The sequence below is a fragment of the Somniosus microcephalus genome, chromosome 32, assembly GCF_052327205.1.
Source record: "Somniosus microcephalus isolate GS21.2 chromosome 32, FLI_Smic_1.0, whole genome shotgun sequence".
NCBI lineage: Eukaryota > Metazoa > Chordata > Chondrichthyes > Squaliformes > Somniosidae > Somniosus > Somniosus microcephalus.
This window is the reverse complement of record NC_141018.1, coordinates 33,486,165-33,513,139: the sequence shown is the minus strand read 5'-3', so window position 1 is coordinate 33,513,139 and position 26,975 is coordinate 33,486,165. Positions and strand designations below refer to the sequence as shown.

Genomic DNA, 26,975 nt, shown 5'->3' with positions numbered 1-26,975 from the left:
CGCTCCTGTGAGGGCGCTGTATAAATATAAGTTGTTAAGAACATAAGAACATTGTTGTTGTACGTAAATGATGTACGTGTGGGTTTGAGAGAGAGAGAGAGACAAGGAGGGTATGTGAACTGTGTGTGACACAGCAAGTCTGGCAGGGAGTGTGGGAAGAGCCTGGCTGGGCTGACCCGAGTCCTCTCCCTGTTGACTCACTGCCTGGCTGGTTGCCTGCGCTCCGCCAGCTCCGGTGCTGCTGTCGCTGTCTTTTCAGCACCTCTACCCCTTTCTCCGGCTTTGCAAAACCAAGGAAAACACGCTGAGCTCGATGAGGACCACCCGCCGGACGGCGCCGCTGGCCAGCTGTGCCTTTCTCCTGCTGCTTGGAGGTAAGCTTAACTTTATTTTTGTGTGTGGATCTGCTGCGGTTTGAGCAGAGCAGCCCGGGTCTGTCCCGGTTTGTGCAGGATTGAGGTCTTGCCCGATGTGCATTTCAGTGTGTGTTTCTCGTCAATTGCAAACGGGACCATTCCCAACAGATTTTGATCTTGCTAAAGAGAGAAGCGGGTTGGAAGAATTAATCTCCATCAATTACCTTCACCTTCACTTTCTACATCTAGTTCCCATCCATTCGGTTTGTGCATTCTTGTGAAATCGTGTCCAGCTGGTTTTTTGGCACCGATGTCAGAGCTATTTCTCACTCTCCATGTACCCAGTGTCTGTTTACATGAGGTGACCACGACATCAACAGTTTGGTTTGGAAATCCAAATACATGTCAAGCTAATAAACACTGTTTCTCCCTCCCACCCCACCCCAACTCCCTCCCCAAAGGTGCCCTGTCGTCAGAAGGAGAGAGCAGGCTGTTTGCAAAACTCTTCCGTAACTACAATCAGAACATCCGGCCGGTGGAGAACGTGTCTGATCCGATCATCGTTCACTTCGAGGTGTCCCTCGCTCAGCTGATCAAAGTGGTACAGTAGCCTGTCCCAATCCTTCTGTTGAGTTTTGACGAAACCCTTCCAGTGTCATCACATAAGAGCCTTTCACGAGGTCCCACCTGATCTGAGTATTTCCATTTACAGGATGAAGTCAATCAAATCATGGAGACGAATCTCTGGCTGAAACATGTAAGTGCCCAGCGTTTGCTGCTATTGAGGGCTTTGGGTCTCCACCAACAGGCAGCCTTGACCGGTTATCTTCCGGGCAGGGGGGAGGTTGAATATCTGCGAAGTATAGCATTGCTGTTTATATTACAATCTCTAATGACTGCACCCAAGTCAAGACTGTAATAAAACTTGTTGAACTAACCAATTGGTTGGAGATGTAGGGGTGACACCCAGCGATAGGCCATGAGTATTACAGAAACCAGGAACCAGTGACCTGACCAGGATCAGTAGGGGAGGAGGGGGTGAAGAGTGGGGGAGAGATACATAGAAACATAGAAAATAGGAGCAGGAGTAGGCCATTCGGCCCCTCGAGCCTGTTCCACCATTCAATGAGATCATGGCTGATCATCCAAACTCAGTACCCTGTCCCTGCCGAGTGAAAACTGCGAAGTAAAATTTTAACAACAAGCTGCAAAGGAAAGGTCCAATCACCAGGGGTGGGGGGAATAGAAGGGAGAGAAAATTAGGGAGACTTGGCAGAGAAAATGAGGTAGAATGGGTTAACTTTGACAGCACCTCCTAGCTCCATGACCTCTACTACTGAGAAGAACATGAGCACCATCATCTCCAAGTTCCCCCTCCATGACCAGGACATGTATCACCGTCCCTTCTCTGCTGCTGGGCCAGCATGCTGGAATTCCCTCCTTTGAGAGTCACCATCACGGCAAGGACTCCAAGGGGAAGGCCCACCACCGCCTTCTCAGGGCAGCTGGGGATGGGCAATGAGTGCCGGCCTTGCCAGCAATGCCCACACCTCGTGAACAAATCCCCCCCCCAAAAAAAGGCTGCGCTGGCATGGGAAGGAAGAATGGCTCCCTGAGGAAGGTATCGGAGGGCTGCCCGAACCATTGGAACCTTTAATCCAGCTTCTTCTGGGGAGGATAGAACTTTGGGAAACTAACAGAAATCAGGACAACAGTCTCGATGAGGATGCTATAAATATGTTACTGGCTCAGGCAGCATTTCATTATTTTCATCTGACACACAGGAAGATAACATTGATTTTCCATTGAACAGGAGGCTGCTCATTTCATGCACAACTGTTGTAATTTATCGGTGATGGTTAAATAATTAGGTAAAACTTACATTTCTAATTCAAAGTGATAATAACATCACTCAAAGCCACTCTACCGCAAACAAACCATTTCTCAGCAATTCCATACTTCAATAACACTTGTTTATATATCTGACCGTAATCACCGGAGAAGCTATATGTCTCTAACAGCAACACACCATTCTGATAAAAGATCACCGACCCGAAACGTTAACTCTGTTGCTCCCTCCACGGATACCGCCTGACCTGCTGAGTATTTCCAGCATTTTTCTGTTTATATTACATACAAGACAGACTTAGGCAAGACAGGGGCCATATGTTCTTATTTACTGTTAGCAATGCTACAGGAGATCCACTATAATAAAAATCCTGAAGAAGGCAAACACTTTGTTTAGTTACCTCCTGGCATGCTCTGTCCATCATGGCTATGGCTCAGTGGGCAGCACTCTAGCCTCTGAGTCAGACGGTTGTGGCTTCAAGTCCCACTCCAGAGACTTGAGCACAAAAATCTAGGCTGACACTCCCAGTGCAGTGCTGAGGGAGCGCTGCACTGTTGGAGGTGCCGTCTTTTGGATGAGACGTTAAACCGAGGCCCCGTCTGCTCTCTCAGGTGGATGTAAAAGATCCCACGGCACTATTTTGAAGAAGAGCAGGGGGAGTTATCCCCGGTGTCCTGGGCCAATATTTATCCCTCAAACAACATCACTAAAACGGGATTATCTGGTCATTATCACATTGCTGTTTGCGGGAGCTTGCTGTGCACAAATTGGCTGCTGCGTTTCCTACATTACAACACTTCAAAAGTACATCATATGCCAATGGGAGACATGATACATAAGCATGATCAAATACTACAATTGTGACAAAACCACTTTGAAAATCTGGCTATATTATTGTTTCAGATGCATAACATACAACAGTTTCCTACATTCATCTATTTATCACACGTGTGCACACAATTGCTTTCCAACATGTCACACTTCTCCATCACACTTAAGTATAGGCACATTTATTTCAGGGAACTATTTTTGCAGCTGATTGGCTCATATGCAAATTTATTACAATAATATTTTTAAATGGAGAAAGAAAACCTATTATCCAGATTATAGTTACCTCACACACAAGTCAGAATGTCTGCAGCCTATACCTTAGCAATCACATTTTTTAAAAAGGAAAAGAATGCAGAGTATCTCATCCTAGGTTTGGTCTTGCAACCTGAGGGGCAATTAAACTCTGACTGACCTCGCCATGCACCGTTCTCTCACCAAACAATTAAACTCTGACTGACCTCGCCATGCACCATTCTCTCGACAAACAATTAAACTCTGACTGACCTTGCCATGCACAGTTTCCTCACCAAACAATTAAACTCTGACTGACCTCGCCATGCACAGTTTCCTCACCAAACAATTAAACTCTGACTGACCTCGCCATGCACAGTTTCCTCACCAAACAATTAAACTCTGACTGACCTCGCCATGCACAGTTCCCTCACCAAACAATTAAACTCTGACTGACCTCGCCATGCACAGTTCCCTCACCAAACAATTAAACTCTGACTGACCTCGCCATGCACAGTTCCCTCACCAAACAATTAAACTCTGACTGACCTCGCCATGCACAGTTCCCTCACCAAACAATTAAACTCTGACTGACCTCGCCATGCACAGTTCCCTCACCAAACAATTAAACTCTGACTGACTGCGCTATGCACAGTTCCCTCACCAAACAAGTAAGCTTTGACTGACCAGAGGCTGTTTACTTAACAATAATTAGACTTTGTGCCAAAAAGGACAGTTTCACCTGAACAGCAGAATAATGCATTGTCCATCACATAGATAACAATTGTCTTGTTACAGAACTGCTTATCATCAGGCTCACCTTGAGCAAAGATGGGCAATCCACTCTAAACGTATAAAAGTCTTGCACCAAGTGTACATCTGTCATGCACCAAGTGTCACGTAGCAGAAGTCACACTTTGCTACTGATGCCAAATAATCTTTAAAAAATAAAGAAAGTAAATCTGCGATCTGGAGCCTGACGTTAACAAGCTTATAAACAGCTTTCTGATTAACCTCAGCAGTTTACAAGCAGCTGGATTTGCCTGGTTGGAGCAGTGGCCTTAAAGGGACAGGCCAAGTTAGCAGCTAGACATCACAGCTTTGCTTCAGACCCCAGACTACCCGTGCATAACACCATGGGTGATCTGCCAGTCTGTAGCTTTCACCTACTGTGCCTGTGATACTGTGCGATTGTACATTCGATTGTACATTATAGCGCGCCTCAGACCTTGTTGATTGGTCCACATTAGTCACATGACACCACAGTCCAATCACAGATTGTTGGAAAAACATAGTCAAATTTTTAGCTGCCGTGATTAATCTCCCATTTCACCCCATCCCATAATCCTCAACCTGGGCATTTTACCCACTGTGCCCAACTAATACACCAGAACAGTGGGTACTGGATTAAGACATTCCTTACAAAAAAGGACATTTCGTACAACAAAGTTGCACATTCATACATTGATCTCACAAACTTCAATTTCACAACGTTAATATCATAGGTTACAATTTCAGCTCATAATCGCTGTATTTATAAAATGTCCTTAACCTATTTTTCGCTCTTGCTTTCTGCCATCCTCAGATTTGGAACGACTATAAGTTAAGGTGGGATCCTGCTGAATACGGAGGTGTCGAGTTTATTCGCGTCCCCGCTGAGAAAGTATGGAAACCAGACATCATCTTGTACAACAAGTAAGAAGTGATGAAAGTGATGTCAAATCAACCGGTCGGCACAGATGAACTGTAGTCTTTGTCCCCGTTCACAGTAAACCGTAACATTACCATGACTGGGCATCCTGCACTGGGTTCATTAGTACGGAGTGACTGCTGCCAACGACCGGAAGCTGTGCAGAAGCGTACTGCGCATTAATCTGGAAGTTCCAATGACCAGAAGCATGATGGGGGAAAAATTCGGTTGCTTAGCGCCTCCCGTTAGCGCCTCCGGGGTGGCACTAACGGGGCGTTAGGACCTTAGCGCCCGAGCGCGGCGATTTTAGCGCCGCTCGCGAAATTGACCAGTCGTTTTGCGGCGGTGCTAAACACTACTGACACAATCTCCTGCGCCTGCAGATCGTGACGTCAGTCGAGCGTGCAACGCCCCGGACCGGATATTGGGTCTCTCCCCCTGCCTTAGCGCCTGCTGCCTGGAACGACAGGTAGAGAGGAACGATTTCAAGTCGGGAAGGGGCTGGCGGAACGCTCTTTAAAGGCGGGCACTTCCTGCTTTTTTCTTGTCGGCAAGATTTTTGGTACATGCAGGTTGAGAGGGCGAGAGACGTCTGGAGAGATTTAATGCTGTCCTAAGGAGTTTTGGCCCGCAGCACCACCTAAGTGCCGAGCTCTTTCCCTGGGCCTCTCCATTAGTGCTTCCAACATAATTGCATTAGAGGTCTCTCCAGGCCGAGATTCAAGGCTGCAATGAGCAGGATGCAGCTGGCCAGCAAGATGGCCCCTCCCTTTTAAGAACTGGTCGGCGCCAGTCTGTCTGGCTTCCATGGTAACAGACATCGCCTGAGCTTCGGTAGCGTTCTGAGGTAGCGCCTCGCTCCCCGACGTTAGCGTCTTAAGAGAGGTGTGTAGCGCCTGATTTGGGCGCTTAAATCACCTCCAGGGGGGCGATAGAGGCAAATTTTGCAGCCAGGGGGTGATAATTAGCGCCGGGCGCTAAACTTTGCGCCCGGCCGATATTAGCGCCCCAAAATGGGCGATACCCAATTTTTCCCCCAATGTTTCTGCTTTTTTTAAAACGAGCCCGCTCTCTTCCCAGCTTTTTCTAACGAGCCCGCTCCCGTAACGAGCCGGAAGCACACATGCGCAGAACACGTCTACGCAGCATCCGGCTCATCGGCAGCAGTCGCGTCCTAATTAGTAAGCTGCGCTATCCTGTGCAGATCCGAGATAAACAGACCAGCAACGTTTCCAATTTAATCCCTGGTCTGGGCTAAGTTAACTGCTAAATAACAACAGAAAATGCTGGAAAAACTCAGCAGGTCAGGCAACATCCGTGGAGAGAAATTTGAGTTGACGTTTCGGGTCGAACCCTTCTTCAAAACTGGAAAGAAAAGAAACTAGATCCAAGGCAGGGCTGCGATCGGACAAAAGAAGAAAAGAAACAAAAGAAGTAAAAGAGATTAGAAGCTAGACGAGATGGTAATAGGCTGAGATTAGGTGTAAAGTGTACTGGCAGGGCAAGAGATAGCTGCCAGGTGTGAGAGAGAAACAAAAGGAAAGGGGGGGGGGAAAGGAGTGGAAAAATTACAAGAAAAAATGAAATAGGGGCCGAGCTTATGATCTGAAATTGTTGAACTCGATATTGAGTCCGGAAGGCTGCAGAGTGCCTAATCGGAAGATGAGGTGCTGTTCCTCGAGTTTACGTTGAGCTTCCGTGGAACAATACAAGAGGCCAAGGACGGTGAGGTCCGAGTGGGAATGGAGTGGTGAATTAAAATGACAGGCGACTGGAAGCTCGGGGTCACCCTTACGGACTGAACGGAGGTGTTCCGCAAAGCGGTCACCCAATCTGCGTTTGGTCTCCCCAATGTAGAGGAGACCGCATCGTGAGCAGCGAATACAGTATACTAGATTGCGAGAAGTACAAGTAAATCGCTGTTTCACCTGGAAGGGGTGTTTGGGGCCCTGGACAGTGGGAAGGGGGGAGGTATAGGGGCAGGTGTTACATCTCCTCCGCTTGCACGGGAAGGTGCCAGGCGAAGGGGAAGGGCTGTTTGGGGTGATAGAGGAGTGGACTAGGGTGTCTTGGAGGGAGCGGTCCCTGCGGAATGCTGAAAGGGGAGGGGAGGGGAAGATATGTTTGGTGGTGGGATCACTTTGGAGGTAGCGGAAATGCCAGAGGATGATCCGTTGAATGTGGAGGCTGGTGGGGTGAAAGGTGAGGACAAGGGGAACCCTATCGTGGTTCCAGGAGGGAGGGGCAGGGGTGAGGGCAGAAGTGCGGGAGATAGAACTGACACAGTCGAGGGCAGTGTCAACCACGGTAGAGGGGAATCCTCGGTTGCGGAAAAAGGAAGACATGTCTGAAGCACTGGTGTGGAAGGTGGCATCGTCGGAGCAGATACGGCGGAGACAGAGAAACTGGGAGAATGGAATAGAGTCCTTACAGGAAGCGGGGTGGGAGGAAGTGTAGTCCAGGTAGCTGTGGGAGAGGGTGGGCTTGTAGTGAATATTGGTCGATAACCTATCCCCAGAGATGGAGACGGAGAAGTCGAGGAAGGGAAGGGAAGAGTCAGAGATGGACCATGTGAAGGTGAGGGAAGGGTCAACTCAAATTTCTCTCCACGGATGTTGCCTGACCTGCTGAGTTTTTCCAGCATTTTCTGTTGTTATTTCGGATTTCCAACATCTGCAGTATTTTGCTATCGTACTAAGTTAACTGCTGTCAGCTATTGCTGTTGGTAAGAACACTACAATTGGTCTTATGGTCTTGGAGAGGAAAATCAGGGTTCCTGCTATCCAGTGATCCATGTGTGTGGACATCAGATGAGGTCAGAATGGGGCGTGATGCTCTCCATGCTCAAATAGCCCACTGTCTAAACTCACACATGAAGAATGACCACTTGGCTTCAGGAGAGCAACTTTCTTTGGCGCAACAGAACTCAATGTGAAAATTGGGTGCCATCAAATCACTGACTGGAAACTGAAGCCACCTGAGTCTCTTCTCCCTCATTGTCTCCTCCGCCAATCAGTTCCCTGGTGCACCAACACACCAAGGCACTGAGGAACCACGAGCTTCTAGACAACCATAACTTGAGGAGTTTTAACATCAGTTGGTGATGTATAACAAGTACATTCACCCTCATACGTCAGCCAGTGGCTCAGTGGGTAGCACCCTTGCCTCTGAGTCAAGAAACATAGAAGATAGGAGCAGGAGTAGGTCATTCGGCCCCTTGAGCCTGCTCCACCATTCAATTCGATCATGGCTGATCATCCAAATTCAGTACCCTGTCCCTGCCTTCTCCCCATATCCCTTGATCCCTTTAGCCTTAAGAAATATATCCAACTCCTTCTTGAATATATTTAATGAATTGGCCTCAACGGCCTTCTGTGGCAGAGAATTCCATAGGTTCACCACTCTCTGGGTGAAGAAATTCCTCCTAATTTCTGTCCTAAATGGCCTACCCCTTATCCTTAGACTGTGACCCCTAGTTCTGGACTCCCCAACCATCGGGAACATCCTTCCTGCATCTAGTCTGTCCAGTCCTGTCAGAATTTTATAAGTTTCAATGAGATCACCTCTCATTCTTCTAAACTCCAGTGAGTACAAGCCCAATCGACCCAATCTCTCCTCATACGTCATTCCTGCCATCCCAGGTATCAGTCTGGTGAATCTTCGCTGCACTCCCTCCATGGCAAGAACATCCTTCCTCAGATAAGGCGGCTAAAACTGCACACAATACTCAAGATGTGGTCTCACCAAGGCCCTGTACAACTGCAGCAAGACATCCTTGTTCCTGTACTCAAACCTTCTCGCTACGAAGGCCTACATACCATTTGCCTTCTTAACCGCCTGCTGCACCTGCATGCTTACCTTCAGCGACTGGTGCACAAGGACACCCAGGTCTCGTTGCACTTCCCCTTCTCCCAATCTATTGCCATTTAGATAATAATCTGCCTTCCTGTTTTTGCCACAAAAGAGGTCGTGGGTTCATAGTCCCACTCCAGGGACTTGAGCACAAAAATCTAGGCTGACACCCCAGTGCTATACTGAGGAAGTGCTGCACTGGCAGAGGTGCTGTCTTTTGGATGAGATGTTAAAAGATCCCACGGCACTGTTTCAAAGAAGAGCAGGGGAGTTCTCCCCGGTGTCCTGGCCAATATTTATCCCTCAATCAACATCATTAAAACAGATGATCTGGTCATTATCACATTGCTGTTTATGGGAGCTTGCTGTGCGCAAATTTGCTGCCGCGTTTCCCACATTACAACAGTGACTACACTTCAAAAAGTACTTCATTGGCTGTAAAGTGCTTTGGGACATCCTGAGGTCGTGAAAGGCGCTGGAGAAATGCAAGTCTATCTTTTTTCATATGAAGGGCGGAATCAAAGCAGTGTCAAAGGCTATAAAGTAGGATTGGCTCTATAGGACAAAATTAATCCAGCAATGAAAAATAAGAGGACTGTGAAGTTATTCTCTCTCAAGTTCCTGTGTTTTATTTTTTAGATTTAATTTAAGATCAGGTTGTTGTTGGTAGTTTAAACGTGGCTCTATCAATGCTCCATTGCATTCGACTGATGGGCATTCTTCTATTTCCCTAATTGATCAGCGCATATTACTTGGCTCAAATCAGCCAGGCAAAAATTCTGCCAGAGTAGGATTGAAGTGATGTGAAATTTATGGGAACATTAATTCAAATTAAAATCAATAAATTATTCCACATGAGCTGTGCATTTAATGAGACTGGGCATCCATTTCATGAATAAGCAAACATAATCCCCTGTGCATATTGATCTTCTTGCAGCTGTTGAGTAAAAGTGAACGTCTGGCCGTTGAAGTGTCAGTTTGGCTCAGTTGGTAACACTCACGCCTCGGGAGTCAGAAGGTCCTGGGTTCTGAGCCCTGCTGCTAGGACTTCAGCGCGTTATCTAGGCTGGTGTTTCAGTGTAGAACTGAGGGAGCGGTGCATTGACGGAGTTGCCATCTTTAAGATGAGATGCTAAACCAAGATAACAACAGAAAATGCTGGAAAAACTCAGCAGAAGAAGGGTTTCGACCCAAAACGTCAACTCAAATTTCTCTCCACGGATGTTGCCTGACCTGCTGAGTTTTTCCAGCATTTTCTGTTGTTATTTCGGATTTCCAACATCTGCAGTATTTTGCTATCGTGCTAAACCAAGACCTGTCTGCATTTTTCAGGGAGATGTAAATGATCCCATGGCACTCCTTCAAAGAGCAGGAAGCTCTTCCAATATCCTGGCAACTTCGTCAATGCACCATTCCCTCAGTTACCTAAGAAAGGATATACTTGCCATAGAGGGAGTGCAATGAAGGTTCACCAGACTGATTCCTGGGATGGCGGGACTGTTGTATGAGAAGAGATTGAGTAAACTAGGCCTGTATTCTCTTGAATTCAGAAGAATGAGAGGGGATCTCATTGAAGCATACAACATTATTACAGGGCTTGATAGAATGGATGCTGGGAGAATGTTTCCCTTGGCTGGGGAGTCTAGAACCAGGGGTCACAGTCTCAGAATAAGGGGTCAGCCATTCAGGACTGAGATGAGAAGAAATTTCTTCACTCAGAGGGTGGTGAATCTTTGGAATTCTCTTCCCCAGAGGGCTGCGGAGGCTCAGTCATTGGGTATATTCAAAACAGAAGTCGATAGATTTCTGACTAGTAAAGGCATCAAGGGATATGGCGAAAGGGCCGGTGAATGGAGATGAGGCAGAAGATCAGCCATGATCTCATTGAATGGCGGAGCAGGCTCGAAGGGCTAAATGGCCGACTCCTGCTCCTATTTCTTATGTTCTTAACTGCGGCAAAGTGGCTGGTCATTTATCTCATTGCTGTTTATGGGATCTTGCTGTGGTTGCCATGGGTACCTACAAAATGCCAGTGACCGCATTTCAAAGGTAACTCATTGGCTGTGAAAGGTTTTGGGATGTCCTGGGGATGTGAAAGGCATTATAATTCAAGTTCTTTCTTGATAAGATTGGATGAAAAAAGCCATCGAAGTTTACAGCACAGAAAGAGGCCACTCAGCCCATCGTATCCATGCTGGCTCTTTGCTCGAGCAATTCATAAACGAATCCCACTTGGTCACTCTCTCCTGTACAGTCCTTTGCTTCAAATACTTATCCATTTCTCCCTTAAACGATGCAATGGTCTCTGCCTCACTCACTCCCTTTGGCATCGCATTCCACGCTCCAACAACCCTCTGTGTAAAGACATTTCTCTAACCTCTTTCCTCACTCGGTTAGTGACAATTTTAATTTGACCCCTTGTGACTGAACCTCTCCCCAACCAGAGGACCAGTTCTTCCCCTCTATTCACTCTATTAAATCTCCTCTTGTCCATCTTTGTTTCAAGTCTCTCCTCAAAACTATATTTACAATTCCTAGCAGTGGTCTGCACTGTGAGCTCTCTATGGCTTTTATGTCTTTTCTATAATGGAAGGCTGGAAGTGTAGACAGGACTCTAACTGTGACCTAACCATCACCGTGTATGGTTAAGTGTCACCCTTGGCTCGGTGATAGCACTAGTCACTAGCTCATTGCGTGCTGTGCGCAAATTGGCTGCTGCGTTTCCCGACAACGGTATCTACACTTCAAAAGTGCTTCATTGGCTGTGAAATGATTTGGGACGTCTTGAGGTTATAAAAGGCACTTCTATAAATGCAAGTTCTTTCTTACAAGAAACGTGGATTCCAACTGAAATTCCACCTCTCATGTCTCGGATACGCCCACGAATCTCCAAGGCATTCAGCGTTCCTCGAACCACTGCTTCTTCCAGGAATGCCCACTTGAACAGGTTCTTTCTTTCTTCTTTTGTACAAATTTATTATTACCTCTTTGTACGTTATGCTTTTTAAAATCTCATCCTTCCAGGATGGCATCTCCGTGGCTTCCCATTTTAGCTGTACTGTCCACAGGAACAGCAGCAAGGACCTCAGGATGTCTCATCCAAAGCACCTCTGACACTGCAGCACTCTCTCAGTACTGAGTATTAACCTGGATTATGACGTTAAGCCCTAGAGTGGGGCTTGAACTATAACTTTCTATCTCAAGAGTCTACCACATGATTATTGGCAAATTATTGGAAGTAATCATTTAAATACGTTGTTATTTAAATTTAGAACACCTATTTCCACCTCCGTAACATCGCCTGTCTCCGCCCTTGCCTCAGCTCATCCGCTGCTGAAACCCTCATCCATGTCTTTGTTACCTCTAGACTTGACTATTCCAACGCACTCCTGGCTGGCCTCCCACATTCTACCCTACATAAACTTGAGGTCATCCAAAACTCAGCTGCCCATGTCCTAACTCACACCAAGTCCCGTTCGCCCATCCCCCCTGTGCTCGCTGACCTACACTGGCTCCCGGTTAAGCAGCGCCTCGATTTCAAAATTCTCATCCTTGTTTTCAAATCCCTCCATGGCCTCGCCTCTCCCTATCGCTGTAATCTCCTTCAACCTCACAACCCTCCTGAGATATCTGCGCTCCTCTAATTCTGCCTTCTTGAGCATCCCTGATTATAATCGCTCAACCTTTGGTGGCCGTGCCTTCTGTTGCCTGGGCCCCAAGCTCTGGAATTCCCTGCCTAAACCTCTCCGCCTCGCTACCTCTCTTTCCTCCTTTAAGACGCTGCTTAAAACCTACCTCTTTGACCAAGCTTTTGGTCACCTGCCCTAATTTTTCATGTGGCTCAGTGTCAATTTTTTTTGTCTTTTAATACTCCTGTGCAGCACCTTGGGACATTTTGCTACGTTAAAGGCGCTATATAAATACAAGTTGTTGTTGTTGTTAAACTGTAACTTGACCAAAATCTGTTTTGAGGGACATGATAATCTTTCTGGGCAGGATCTGCCATCTCATTCATAGGAGTTCGCTGAGTTCTTTGGAGAGGACGGGGAGCGGGCTGATGAGGGCAGCAGCTTGGAGCAGCCGAGGTGGTTGCTGACGGCGAGCCAGCAGATGGTGAGCTCACCGCCAGCTCAATCTTAGAGAATCCCTAAACAAAGCACCGCCTTTGAGACGGGCGCTCTCAGGTGAACACCGTCCTGTTCAAACGCTTCAAACCGTCACCATCTGCTGCCCGCCAGACACTGCCCGGTGGGTAGTCATAGCCAGAGAGAGTGGCGAGAATGTGGAACTCGCTACGAGAAATGATTGAGGCAAATAGCATTGATGCATGACATAAGAAAACTACTAGGCACTCGGTCAAAGCGTTAAACAAAGCTTTAATCAACTGTTTTACAACATGGAGGTCTAGTTGTGTCCTTCACTAGTTCCTGTTAAGAATGTCCTGCGCAAGCTGGGCCCGTGCCCGAGTACTCTCCCTGGACAGCGCCAGTGTGGAGTTTGCACATTCTCCCCGTGTTTGCGTGGGTTTCCTCCGGGTGCTCCGGTTTCCTCCCACAGTCCAAAGATGTGCGGGTTAGGTTGATTGGCCATGATAAAAATTGGCCCTTAGTGTTAGGGGGGATTAAATACGTGGGGTTACGGGGTTACGGGGATAGGGCTTGGGTGGGATGGCTGTCGGTGTAGGGACCGGGTGCTAGGGTTTGGATGATCAGCCATGATCTCGTTGAATGGCGGAGCAGGCTCGAAGGGCCGAATGGCCTACTCCTGCTCCTATCTTCTATGTTTCTATGTTTCACCCGCAGGCCGCTCAGTATCACTTCATAAGTCTTTCTTTCATGAATGACTGATTCATGTCAACGCATTTAAGGGGAAGCTAGATAAACACATGAGGGAGAAAGGAATAGAAGGATATGCTGATAGAGTGAGATGAAGTAGGGCGGGAGGAGGCTGGTGTGGACCATAAACACCGACATGCACCAGTTGGGCTGAATGGCCTGTTTCTGTGCTGTAAATACAATGTAACTATGTATGTAATTTTTTGCTAATTACAGGAGGCCATTCAGCCCATCGTGCTTATGCCGGCTCTCTGAAAGGGCTCTCCCTTTAGTCCCATTTAAGGTAATTGATGTAATAAAACTCACTCCGCACTTGGTTTGAGTATAAAGCAAGGCTTTAATCAACTTGTTTCAGAACATGGAGGTCGAGTTGTACTTCACTAGTTCCTTGTCTTACAAAATGTCCCTGGGCAAGCTGGGCCCACGCCCGAGTATTTATACTCCTTGGACGGCGCCACCAGCTGGCCGTCCAGCGTTATTTCACGAGTAGTTTCTTGAATGATGAGATTTATAACAGTCATCTCTTCAGGTCAGGAATTTGTGGCTTGTAAACCAGAAATAAGTCAAAATTTAGTTGGCGGGGCGGGAGACGGCTGAACGTAGAAAGACTTACTGATAATTCCTTTGGGGTTGTGACCCCAGTGCAGATGGCGATTTCCAAGTGCATGAAAAGACCAAAGTCCTGTTGAAGTTTAACGGCACCGTGACCTGGGTCCCACCGGCCATATTCAAGAGCTCCTGCAGGATGGACGTGACCTACTTCCCCTTCGACTACCAGAACTGCAGCATGAAGTTTGGCTCCTGGACCCACGATAAAGCCAAAATCGACCTGGCCTTGATCGGCACTGAAATAAACAGGAAGGACTTCTGGAAGAGCGAGGAATGGGCAATTGTCGATGCACCTGGGTACAAACACGACATCAAGTACAACTGCTGCGAGGAGATCTATACAGATATAACCTACTCCATTTATATCAGGCGAATGCCTCTATTTTACACCATCAACATGATTATCCCCTGCCTGATGATCTCTTTTTTGACTGTATTGGTTTTCTACCTGCCCTCTGACTGCGGAGAAAAGGTAACGCTCTGTATTTCCGTCCTGCTTTCCCTCACTGTGTTCCTCCTGGTCATCACCGAGAGCATCCCGTCTACTTCCCTGGTGATCCCTCTAATGGGGGAGTATCTGCTCTTCACCATGATCTTCGTCATTCTATCCATTGTTATAACTGTTTTTGTGCTCAACGTCCATTATAGGACCCCCGCGACCCACACCATGCCGGGCTGGGTGAGAAACATCTTCTTGAAGCTGCTGCCGCGCATCATGTTCATGACCAGGCCCGCGACGGGTGGGGGGGCTCGGAAAAGCCCGCCGCCGCCGCCCAAGTGTCTCGACAGCACCACCGAGCTCTCCAACCTCAACAGCATCAGCAGCAGTACGGACACCAAATGGTCCAGAGATGCTGTCTACTGCCGGGATCCGCACTGCGCTTGCTGCCGGCGCCGCAGGGTGAAGAACCTGGACGCTGACGTGAGTTTGACACAGAGCTCCAGCGCAGAGTCCCTGGATGCCCTGCTTGCCGTCTCTGCCCTGTCCCCCGACATCCGAGAAGCTGTTGCGAGCGTCAAATACATTGCAGAAAACCTGAAGCTGCAGAACAAATCCAAGGAGGTGAGATTACATATATACAGTGACGTAAAAAAACTACTAGGCACTTGGTCTAAGCGTTAAACAAAGCTTTAATCAACTGTTTTACAATATGGAGGTCTAGTTGTGTCCTTCACTAGTTCCTGTTAAGAATGTCCTGCGCAAGCTGGGCCCGTGCCCGAGTATTTATACTCTTCCTGGACAGCGCCACCCGTAGGCCACTCAATGTTATTTCATAAGTCTTTCTTTCATGAATGACTGATTCATGTCATACAGGTTGAGCGTCCTGAATCCGGCAACCTCGGGATCGAGGCCGAGCCGGTTTTTGACTTTTTCCGGACTTCGGAACGTGTTTCTGATGTCTGAAGTCCAGAAATATCGCAACCTGGGCTCGGGCGTTTCCGGACTTCGGACATCGGAAACACGTTCCGAAGTCTGGAAATGCCTGGGCCGCTCCTGCGTAGCGCTGACGCGTTTCTCCGCCCCCTCCCCTTCTGTTAAAGGGGGAGGGACGCTGCGAGCTCTGCAGAGCATCCGATGGCCCACACTAGGCCACCAGGGCGGCGTGGTGCCATGGCCGCAGCCTGGCGGGAACACTTAGTGGAGCTGTGCAGATTAAGGAGGATAAAACACACTAAAGTTTTATTGCATCACTCGCATTTTTCATAGGATTTTTCAAAAAAAGACAACAAAAGTTAATGGCTTTGAAGCACAGGTTGAGCGCCCAAAATCCGGAGTTCTGGATTCCGGGACATTTCACGGATTCCGGGCGGCCCTGTCACCCATCGTCCCGGATTCCGGATCTCCGGATTTAAGACGCTCAATCTGTATATATAAATATACACACACACACATGAGAGTCAAAGACCAAGTGTAGTCTTCAGGTGAAGCAGACAGGGGGCACGGGGCAATAGAACCAGGGCGAGCAGACATAATTCAGCCCCCATTTTAAAGTCACACATCCTGTCCTCCGTGGGAGTTGAGTTGACACTCCCAGTGCAGTGCTGAGGGAGCGCTGCACTGTCAGCGGTGCCGTCTTTTGGGATGAGACGTTAAACCGAGGCCCCGTCTGCTCTCTCGGGTGGGCGTAAAAGATCCCGCGGCCCCTATTTCCTGGGGCCAATATTTATCCCTCAATCAACATCACTATAAACAGATTAACTGGTCATTATCACGTTGCTGCTTGCTGTGCACAAATTGGCTGCCGCGTTTTCTACATTACAACAGCGACTACACTTCAAAAAGTACTTCATTGGCTGTAAAGCGCTTTGGGACGTCCGGTGGCCGTGAAAGGTGCTATAGAAATGCAAGTCTTTCTTTCTTAATTGTATTTTATTATAAATTCTTATGTTCACATTTGTAATGGAAACTGCGTATGTAAGCGTAACAGACTGTAATTACACCCTCCCTCCAGTAGTGGTGTTGCAGCTTTCTGTTGAGGGTATAATTACAGCGTGACAAGTTTACATAGCAATTTTCACTATAAATGTGGACATTGGATTTATAATGGGAAAAGTTGGCAAAGTCTGTGCAGGTGCAATCTTCAAAATATATTTATATAGTGAGGCAATAGATACTCTGGATTATAATTAGTAGGGATGTTGTCAACAAAGTATGAGAGGGAAAATGTTACAAGATGTGTAGCACTTTGAAGGAAGTGCATGCGCTACGCAAGCCTTTTAATACATTATAGATACAGAAGCTGTCATTATCCGACCTGTGAGTCAATGTGGGCCTGGTGGTCCTAATCATACTGCTAGGTCACTGAGCTCTAGAGTTGTTAATAGGTGCAGTAGATTGATTCCTGGGAAGAGAGGGTTGTCCTAGGAGGAGAGATTGGGCCTTTACTCTCCGGAGTTTAGAAGAATGAGAGGTGATCTCATTGAAACATGTACGATTCTGAGGGGGATTGACAGGGTCGATGCTGAGAGGATGTTTCCCCTGGCTGGAGAATCTAGAACTAGGGGTCACAGTCTCAGGATAAGGGGTCGGCCATTTAGGACTGAGATGAGGAGGAATTTCTTCACTCAGAGGGTTGTGAATTTTTGGAATTCTCTGCCCCAGAGGGCTGTGGAGGCTCAGTCGTTGAGTATATTCAAGACTGAGATCGATAGATTTTTGAACTCTAGGAGAATCAAGGGATATGGAGATCAGGGGGGTGGGGGGGGGGGCGCGGAAAGTGGAGATGAGGTCGACGATCAGCCGTGATTTTATTGAATGGCTCGAGGAGCCAAATGGCCGACTCCTGCTCCTATCTCTTATCTCAGAGAGTCAGAGAGACAGAGTCCCAGTGACAGATTCCGAGTCCGTGAGACAGAGTCCCAAAGACAGAGCCCGAGAGAGACAGTATCCAGGAGACAGAGTCCCAGAGACAGAATCCCAGAGAGTCAGAGAGACATAGTCCCAGTGACAGATTCCGAGTCTGTGAGACAGAGTCCCAAAGACAGAGCCCGAGAGACAGTATCCAGGAGACAGAGTCCCAGTGACAGATTCCGAGTCCGTGAGACAAAGTCCCAAAGACAGAGCCCGAGAGAGACAGTATCCAGGAGACAGAGTCCCAGAGACAGAATCCCAGAGAGTCAGAGAGACATAGTCCCAGTGACAGATTCCGAGTCTGTGAGACAGAGTCCCAAAGACAGAGCCCGAGAGACAGTATCCAGGAGACAGAGTCCCAGTGACAGATTCCGAGTCCGTGAGACAGAGTCCCAAAGACAGAGCCCGAGAGACAGTATCCAGGAGACAGAGTCCCAGAGACAGAATCCCAGAGAGACTTACGTTCTTAATAACAACCAAAAGAATTAAACAGGATGAACTGAGATCAGCAGGCAGCCACACTGCAGCTTTGTTTACAGCAGAAGCCATTCTTCAATATAAAGGGGAAAGAAATTCCTCCTGCTTATGAACCACGTCAATTATCAGAGCAGGAATCCCCTATTCCTTTATCCCGATCCCATTATTCGTCTCCTGGGCTAGCTCCTTTAGAAGTCTTTCTAGCTGCTGCTTCACCTCATCAAACTACTAGGACGGACGGCAGAAAGAATTTTCTTCAAAGAGTGATCGACTCACGGCATGGACTTCGGGCCCGGGTAGCAGAGGCAAGAACCCTGGAATCATTTATGGAGCAAGTGCTGGGGAGGGGTCAGAAAGTCAATTTTTTTTTATTCGTTCCTGGGATGTGGGCCGGCATTTATTGCCCATCCCTAATTGCCCCTTGAGAAGGTGGTGGTGGTGAGCCGCCTTCTTGAACCGCTGCAGTCCGTGTGGTGAAGGTGCTCCCACAGTGCTGTTAGGGAGGGAGTTCCAGGATTTTGACCCAGTGACGATGAAGGATCGGCCGATATACTTCTAAGTCAGGGTGGTGTGTGGCTTGGAGGGGAACTTGGAGGTGGCGGTGTTCCCATTGCACCAGCTGCCCTTGTCCTTCTAGGTGGAAGAGGTCACGGGTTTGGGAGGTGCTGCCGAAGAAGCCTTGGCGAGTTGCTGCAGTGCATCTTGTAGATGGTACACACTGCAGCCACGGTGCGCCGGTGGTGGAGGGAGTGAATGTTTAAGGTGGTGGATGGGGTGACAATCTGGATGGATGAGCTTAGGTGGGCTGGATCCCTCATCTTCACCTATTATGATATTTTTCTATTTCGTCCATTTAAAGTTTCTTGTCTGCTCACCGTGATCTTTTCTCCATTTGTTTTGCACGCCTTTTTAAAAAAAAATCTTTCCTTTAAAGCTTTCAGCTCCAGTTTCACTGCCCATTAAACCAATCGATTCCTTTAAAAAAAACTTTTTTTGTTTCTTTTGTTCTCGTTTTCTCACTGTTGAATATTTATCTCAAACCATCTCATCCGACAGCAATAGGGATTACTTGCCTGCGGGACAGGCAATTCTCCTTTTTGAGAGAGAGACTTGCAAAATGCTTAAAACATCCCCCTTCTTGAAGAGAACTGGGGGGGCTAGAAATTTGTCTCGGGTGATGTCGCAAAACGGGCGGTGTCGAATCGTCGCTGCGTATAGCGAGCGGCCAGTCCGATACCGCCCGTGACACATTTCCAGGCTCTCAGGTGCAAAGGCAAACGGCAATGCACAACTTCAGCAAACACTCACCATTGCACTTTACCAAGATCCCACTGAAAAAAAAACGGCAGCCGTTGAGCTCGGGAAGCGTGGCACTCAGTCAGAAGCCACCGTCTGCCCCTCGTGTACCTGCAAAGAACTTGCAGATGAAACCCGATCGGAACAATGTACAGGAGAAATTTCCACTCCTGGCCGGCCTCCCACATTCCACCCTACGTAAACTTTGAGGTCATCCAAAACTCGGCTGCCCCGTGTCCTAACTCGCACCAAGTCTCGTTCGCCCATCACCCCTGTGCTCGCTGACCTACATTGGCTCCCGGTTAAGCAACGCCTCGATTTCAAAATTCTCATCCTTGTTTTCAAATCCCTCCATGGCCTCGCCCCTCCCTATCTCTGTAATCTCCTCCAGCCCCACAACCCCCCCCCCCCCCGAGATATCTGCGCTCCTCTAATTCTGCCCTCTTGAGCATCCCTGATTATAATCGTTCCACCATTGGTGACCGTGCCTTCTGTTGCCTGGGCCCTAAGCTCTGGAATTCCCTGCCTAAACCTCTCCGCCTCGCTACCTCTCTTTCCTCCTTTAAGACGCTCCTTAAAACCTACCTCTTTGACCAAGCTTTTGGTCACCTGCCCTAATTTATCCTTATGTGGATCGGTGTCAAATTTTTTGTCTTAAAATACTCCTGTGCAGCGCCTTGGGACATTTTACTACATTAAAGGCGCTATATAAATACAAGTTGTTGTTGTTGTAACGCCTACAGTAAGGCCGAAGGGTGTCTTGTCTTGTCTCGGTTGAGTCAACATGTGCAATCCAGCTGTACCTAGTGAAATTAATAATTCAAATTCAGTTACTGTTTAGTCCAGTGAGCTTGCTGTTACTATTTCGTTATCTCACTGGTCCCAGTCGACAGTTGTTCATGGAGAAAAGATTAATTATAGTATATTTAGTAGACTCTGAGAATCTCTTTAAAAATGTGCAGGGCTGCTTTTCGTTGTTTTAAAAAATGATTTTGAGCCCTCTCTAATTTCTTCCCCATCTCTCCTGAAGGCACCATTCTTGCAGGGGTAGAGTTCCACAGGCACATACTGACATCTGGTGGTGAACGCTTGTACTGCACGTTTAGCAGTGTTGGCAAATCTTCCGCGCCAGTCCTTTTTCTTAAATCATCACTGAACTGGGGTTACTGTGGGAAAACATGGCATTTTTTAAGCCTCATTAATATTTATTTAAACTCTTTAATCGTAGGTATCCTTCAATTGCCCTGTTTCACAGCTCTGCTCGGTGGTGTGGTACTGGTCCACACGGACCAGAATTTACCAGGTTTGATTCCTGATCATAGGAGTTTACGGCACAGAAGGAGGCCATTCGGGCCATCGTATCCGTGCTGACCGACAAAGAGCTCTCCAGCCTAATCCCACTTTCCAGCTCTTGGTCCGTAGCCCTATAGGTTACGGCACTTCAAGTGCATATCCAAGTACTCTTTAAATGCGATGAGGGTTTCTGTCTCTACCACCCTTTCAGGCAGTGAGTTCCAGACCCCCACCACCCTCTGGGTGAAAAATGTCCTCAACTCCCCTCTAATCATCTACCAATTACTTTAAATCTCTGCCCCCTGATTATTGATCTCTCTGCTAAGGGAAATAGGTCCTTCCTATCCACTCTATCTAAGCCCCTCATAATTTTATACACCTCAATTAAATCTCCCCTCAGCCTCCTCTGTTCCAAGGAAAACAACCCCAGCCTGTCCAATCTTTCCTCATAGCTAAAATTCTCGTGTCCTGGCAACATCCTGGTAAATCTCCTCTGTACCCTCTCTAGTGCAATCACATCCTTCCTGTAATGTGGTGACCAGAACTGTCCGCAGTACTCTAGCTGCGGCCTAACTAGTGTTTTATACAGTTCAAGCAGAACCTCCCTGATCTGTGCTGAGTTGGGTGATCTCAGCCAAGGCGGCAGCATAAGCACCTCAATTGGGCTCAGTGCGCCGAGAGGGAGATCATTCGTGGCTCCTGCTGGAAAGTGTGCCTGGATAGCAATCAAGAACAGGTTCGGCTGCGATGCATTCCACGGTCGAATAGCCAGCACTCACTAAGGTGGCGTCAAGAATTGCCACTTGGGTGATGTACCAAGGGAGAGCTGGTGCTTATTGAATTGTACCCAGCAGCTTAAGGAGAAGGGGAGAAAAACAGAGAGAAATAAAAGGGAGGGGAAGATATCAGTGTTCAGGACATTATAGGAGAATCTTACGCATGAAGAAACAGCTCGCAGCATATCAGAGTTGGGAGAACCCTGACAGCCACTGGTCTGATTGCTCAAACCCCTTACCCAGGGTCTGGTGTGAGGCAAGTGTGTGGGTAAGGCGGCAGCACAAGACACGATAATAACCGGAACCATTTGGAGAGAGAAATGTAAAGAAACATTGTACCGCAAAAGTCTTCTCTGGCTGCTGGACAGGCAGGGAAGAGACAAAGCCATTGGCTCGAACTGTTGACTGGCTCTCCGGCGAGGGGAAACGAGAGCAGCAAACTGAAAGGAGTTTGTGTGGGCAGTCTCGGCCCAATTCCCAGTCGGCATAAAATTGTTCCTATTTCGACACCAAGTTGGCAATTCTTGGAAGAGGCCAGAAAAATGGAAAAATGCCACACTGACAGAATAGGGGGCTGAGGCATATTGTTTGTGCAGAGCAGAGGGAGCTTTACTCTGTATCTAACCTATGCTGTACCTGCCCTGGGGGTGTTTGATGGGACAGTGTAGAGGGAGCTTTACTCTGTATCTAACCTATGCTGTACCTGCCCTGGGAGTGTTTGATGGGACAGTGTAGAGGGAGCTTTACTCTGTATCTAACCCGTGCTGTACCTGCCCTGGGAGTGTTTGATGGGACAGTATAGAGGGAGCTTTACTCTGTATCTAACCAGTGCTGTACCTGCCCTGGGAGTGTTTGATGGGGACAGTGTAGAGGGAGCTTTACTCTGTATGTAACCTGTGCCATACCTGCCCGGGGAGTGTTCGACAGGACAGTGTAGAGGAAGCTTTACTCTGTATCTAACCGTGCTGTACCTGCCCTGGGAGTGTTTGATGAGGACAGTGTAGAGGGAGCTTTACTCTGTATCTAACCAGTGCTGTATCTCCCCTGGGAGTGTTTGATGGGACAGTGTAGAAGGAGCTTTACTCTGTATCTAACCCGTGCTGTACCTGCCCGGGGAGTGTTTGATGGGACAGTGTAGAAGGAACTTTACTCTGTATCTAACCTATGCTGTACCTGCCCTGGGAGTGTTTGATGAGGACAGTGTAGAGGGAGCTTTACTCTGTATCTAACCTATGCTGTACCTGCCCTGGGAGTGTTTGATGGGACAGTGTAGAGGAAGCTTTACTCTGTATCTAACCCGTGCTGTACCTGCCCCGGGAGTGTTTAATGGGACAGTGTGGCGGGAGCTTTACTCTGTATCTAACCCCGTGCTGTACCTGCCCTGGGAGTGTTTGATGGGACAGTGTAGAGGGAGCTTTACTCTGTATCTAACCCGTGCTGTACCTGCCCTAGGAGTGTTTGATGGGACAGTGTGGCGGGAGCTTTACTCTGTATCTAACCCCGTGCTGTACCTGCCCATGGAGTGTTTGATGGGACAGTGTAGAGGGAGCGTTACTCTGTATCTAACCCGTGCTGTACCCGCCCTGGGGGTGTTTGATGGGACAGTGTAGAGGGAGCGTTACTCTGTATCTAAGTCTATGCCGTACCTGCCCTGATGAGGACGTGCATTGAAACAATTATACTCAAGTCTTATCATTTCTGACCTTACTTTTAATGATACTTCTCTCAGATTGAGGATGATTGGAAGTATGTTGCTATGGTGATCGATCGGCTCTTCCTCTGGATCTTCATCCTGACGTGCATCCTGGGAACGACGGGCTTGTTTATGCAGCCATTGATGACGACAGAAGAGATCTGAACGTCAGAGACGTGTGCATTGTTGTAAATACAGGAGCTCCCTTTATTACTATGTTGAAGAGCCCTGGCGATATTGTGCATGGAGAGTGTTCTTTTGGGGGGGGGGGGGGGGGGAAAGAGAGAGAAGAGCAGGCTTATAAAACAGGTGTGGAGAAAAACGACAAATTCCAGAGAACACCTCTCCTCCCTCTTTCGCTTTCAGGTACTGATGCACTCACTGTGCATGTCTTGTTTTTATTTTAAGTTGGATGTCAGAAAGGACCAGTGACAATGGGTTGTATGCCATAAATATGTTGCCAAATTATGACTACCCAAAATATGGGAAGGCTGTCAGACTAAGCAGGGTCAGGATGGGGAGAAGGGGGGAAATGGGTCAGGTTCACTGTGTGATTGGGGGGGGGGGGAGGAGACAGCTGTCAGCAGAGGACAGGAATAGCTCGTGTGTGAAGCCCCCGCTCTGGTCGAACGGCCTGCTGTCTAGGCTCACGGCTAAAGAATGGCCTCTTGGACAAGAGACGTCAGAAAACTGGTGCTGAGAAACTGTCCCATAGCAAGCTAGCTCCTTCAGGGAATTTGGGGGGGGGTGGGGAGACACAGAACGATCAGTAGCGGGAGCAAGTTCAAGAGACAGTTATACCCAACATTCCTGGGAATACGAGCGAGCGAGCACGCACAATGGCGCGATGTACGGATGAGGTGAACTTGCTGTGTGACAAGTGCGTTAATCAACTAGTACGATATTTGTCTGCCTGCTATTTCAGCAAAGAGGTTGACACATATTTCACTGAAGGCCATGAGCACGTCCGTTACTTAAAAAGCACAGTGCCATTCAAAGGGTATAAGCCTCTGCCTTGCCTGGCACTTATTACAGCACGAGTGGAAAAGGCACCTGCATGGTGGGATTTGTTTTCTTCCAGCGGTTGAGATGCACTGTGTTATTCGCAGCTTGTAACCTACAATTGGTGTACTGTAAATACGTGGTTTTTTTTTAAAGTATCACTGGTGAGTGCAATGCTGCTGCTTGTTCTGCGACATCAAATAAAGGAAAATTAAAACATCACTCCACTGGTTTAACTATTAGAAAAAGTACCACTCATTAATGCGCCTTGGAAGCACAATCTTAATTTGGGCTTTTAGTACCTCAAAAAACAAGTTTTAACATTTATATATGGCAACCTTTCACATCACCGCCCAGAGAGCTGGGGAGAGGAGCGAGATAGGAAGGTGAAAGGTCGGTAGTCGAACCTCACCGGTCTTTATCTTTGGTGTCAGCTTGGCTCAGTTGTTAGAACTTTAGTCTCTGAGGGATGCTTGGGCTCATTCCATATCGCAACCTAGACCGACCCTTCTACGCAGTACGGAAGAGCTGCTACATTGTTGGAGGTGCTACCCTTCGGATAAGACAGCAAATCGAGGCCACTCCGGTCTCTTCGGTTGGGGGGGGGATGTTAAAGATCCCAAGGACAAAGATAGGAATTGTTAGACAAAAATAGGCCATCTGCTTCGCCTTCTCCTATCCTGGTAGTCGCACGATACAACAATAAATGGAGTTGTTGACTAATCACAGCAATCAATCAATCAATGGCAGCTGTCTCCCATTCCGCCAGCACATTTCACACCTAATCTAGAGCTGTCTTTTGTCTCCACTAGTCCTATCACCATCTCGTCTGGTTTTGAATACCTCTTAATGTCTCTTCTCTTTTGTTCTCTCCCAGCCTGGCCTCTTAATCTATTTCATTCTCTGTGCTTCTTTAGTCTTGACAAAGGGTTTTGACCTGAAACGTTGACTAATTTCTCTCCATGGATGTTGCCTGGCCTGCCGAGTTTTTCCAGCATTTTCTGTTGTTATTTCGGATTTCCAGCATCCGCAGTATTTTGCTATCGAATCAATCTCTATCAATGAGTCTACAACAGACCCAGACACGAGGCGAGGAAAACCCCCAGTGGGGGAGAGCTTTAGGAACCAGAGGTCCAAAGTCACCGGTTCCCCCCGAGCCACGCTACACTCACCACTCGTCATGTCTCACATTACTCAGATACTGGATCCCAAACTGTTATTTATTTGAAAGAAATCTAATTTGTATTGGAATGAATCAACACTAAACTGCTTCTGTCGTCTCCCTAGGGAGCCTGTTCAATAGATTGACCACTCGCTCACTGAAATATTATTTCTGCAGATTATTATAGTTTTGAATTTACCCCCCCTCCAAGCGCAGGCCGAGTCCTCCGATTCCACTGTTCTGGACACGGTGAAGCCGCTGGTCATAGTCCGCATTATCTAGCCCATTTAGAATCCTAAAAACAGCAATCACATCACCTCTCAACTTCTCAATTCCAGCGAGAACGCACCCGATTTACTTAATCCAATCCAATCCCTCCGTTCCCTCAATCACTCCGGATGCACTCTTCCGTATCCTTTCCATAACTGGGTGAGCAAGGAGTTCTCCCCCCACCCCCCCGACCACCATTCCTCCCTCGACGGACATTACCAGTTGCTGGATTTTTCTGTGCACATTTACCGTATAACGTCAGTGAGATACACTTTCATTCACTGGACGTGCAACGTTTTGGCGTGTCCCGAGAGATGGGATGAGACATCAAACAAAAAACCTCCGCCGCATTTTGAGAATAAGAAAGTAAAAACAAACGGCTTGAGAAAGTGAAATACATGACCCCAAAAAAAGTATTAGAGTAAAGTTTAATGTTTTATGTACTTGCAAAGTAACAGCACACAACAGTTTTATATTGTCCTAGCAACTATTATCTTAAGCAGTTATTTGGGAAGCACAGCAGTTGAGGTTCCCAGGGGTGACAGGGCCGGACAATGACCATTGCCGACTTGCTTTGGGGCCAACGGATATCAACTCCGGGCATCTAACCTACGTGCGGTATAACCCCCGGGGAGGCAGCCACTGGGAGTACCTGTTGTTAAAAGCCGATGGCACCGACGAGTGGGTCCCACGCCGCCGCTGGCAACATCCAAGTAAACATGCCGGGTTTGCAAAGGCAGGCGAGCGAGACTCGTGGGAACTTACAGCACCATCGCAAGGTAAAAATCGCTGCATTTTTTTTTTTTTTTTTATAAACCATGCAAGTCCCCCAATGCAGATTGAACTGCAAAACTGATCTTAACAACACCCCCCTCCCAAAAACAAATCATGTTGAGACACTAGGTCAACGGCACACTTTATAACATGAAAGAGCAGGTCAGAAATCAACAAACACTCCGGCAAGAAATGCTCTACGTTGTATTTTAAAATCTACGCATTTTAAAGGGGAACTTTAGAGTAAGGTGTGGTTATCAAGAATGTCAAGTGCGGACTCAGACAAATAACAGGTATTTCCACTTATTTTGGAGGGGGGGGGGGGCGGTTCCGGTTTTAAATATTACATGAACAGTAGGCTCAAACTGAGAGACTGGTGCCTAGTAAGTAGGGCAAAGTGACAGGGCGCCCTGCCAATTTCAATATTTACCATTTGCTGCTTATTAACGCGAGGCAATGCCACTGCCAGTCTCCGAGCCTGAGCTAATCGCTTCTCGTGACAACAGGGCCAGGCAGCCCCTGGGGGGGGGGGGGGGGGGGCAGGGGAGTCCGTCCCACAGTCCAACACACTAAATAGGCCACAAGGTACAAAAGCATGACCTGTGACAGCAGCGCATCACATCATCT

General features: G+C 47.8%; 1 protein-coding gene across 1 annotated transcript; it reads left to right on the top strand.

Annotated features, from left to right (window-relative positions):
* The first annotated feature begins 104 nt into the window (after window positions 1-104).
* LOC147097398 (neuronal acetylcholine receptor subunit alpha-3-like) lies at window positions 105-23,386 on the top strand. The gene is made up of 6 exons (XM_085972026.1): window positions 105-374; window positions 818-957; window positions 1,069-1,113; window positions 4,853-4,962; window positions 14,287-15,316; window positions 23,177-23,386. The coding sequence occupies exons 1-6, from the start codon at window positions 314-316 to the stop codon at window positions 23,303-23,305; spliced, it is 1,515 nt and encodes a 504-aa protein (XP_085828152.1). The 5' UTR covers window positions 105-313; the 3' UTR covers window positions 23,306-23,386.
* Window positions 23,387-26,975: the final 3,589 nt, after the last annotated feature.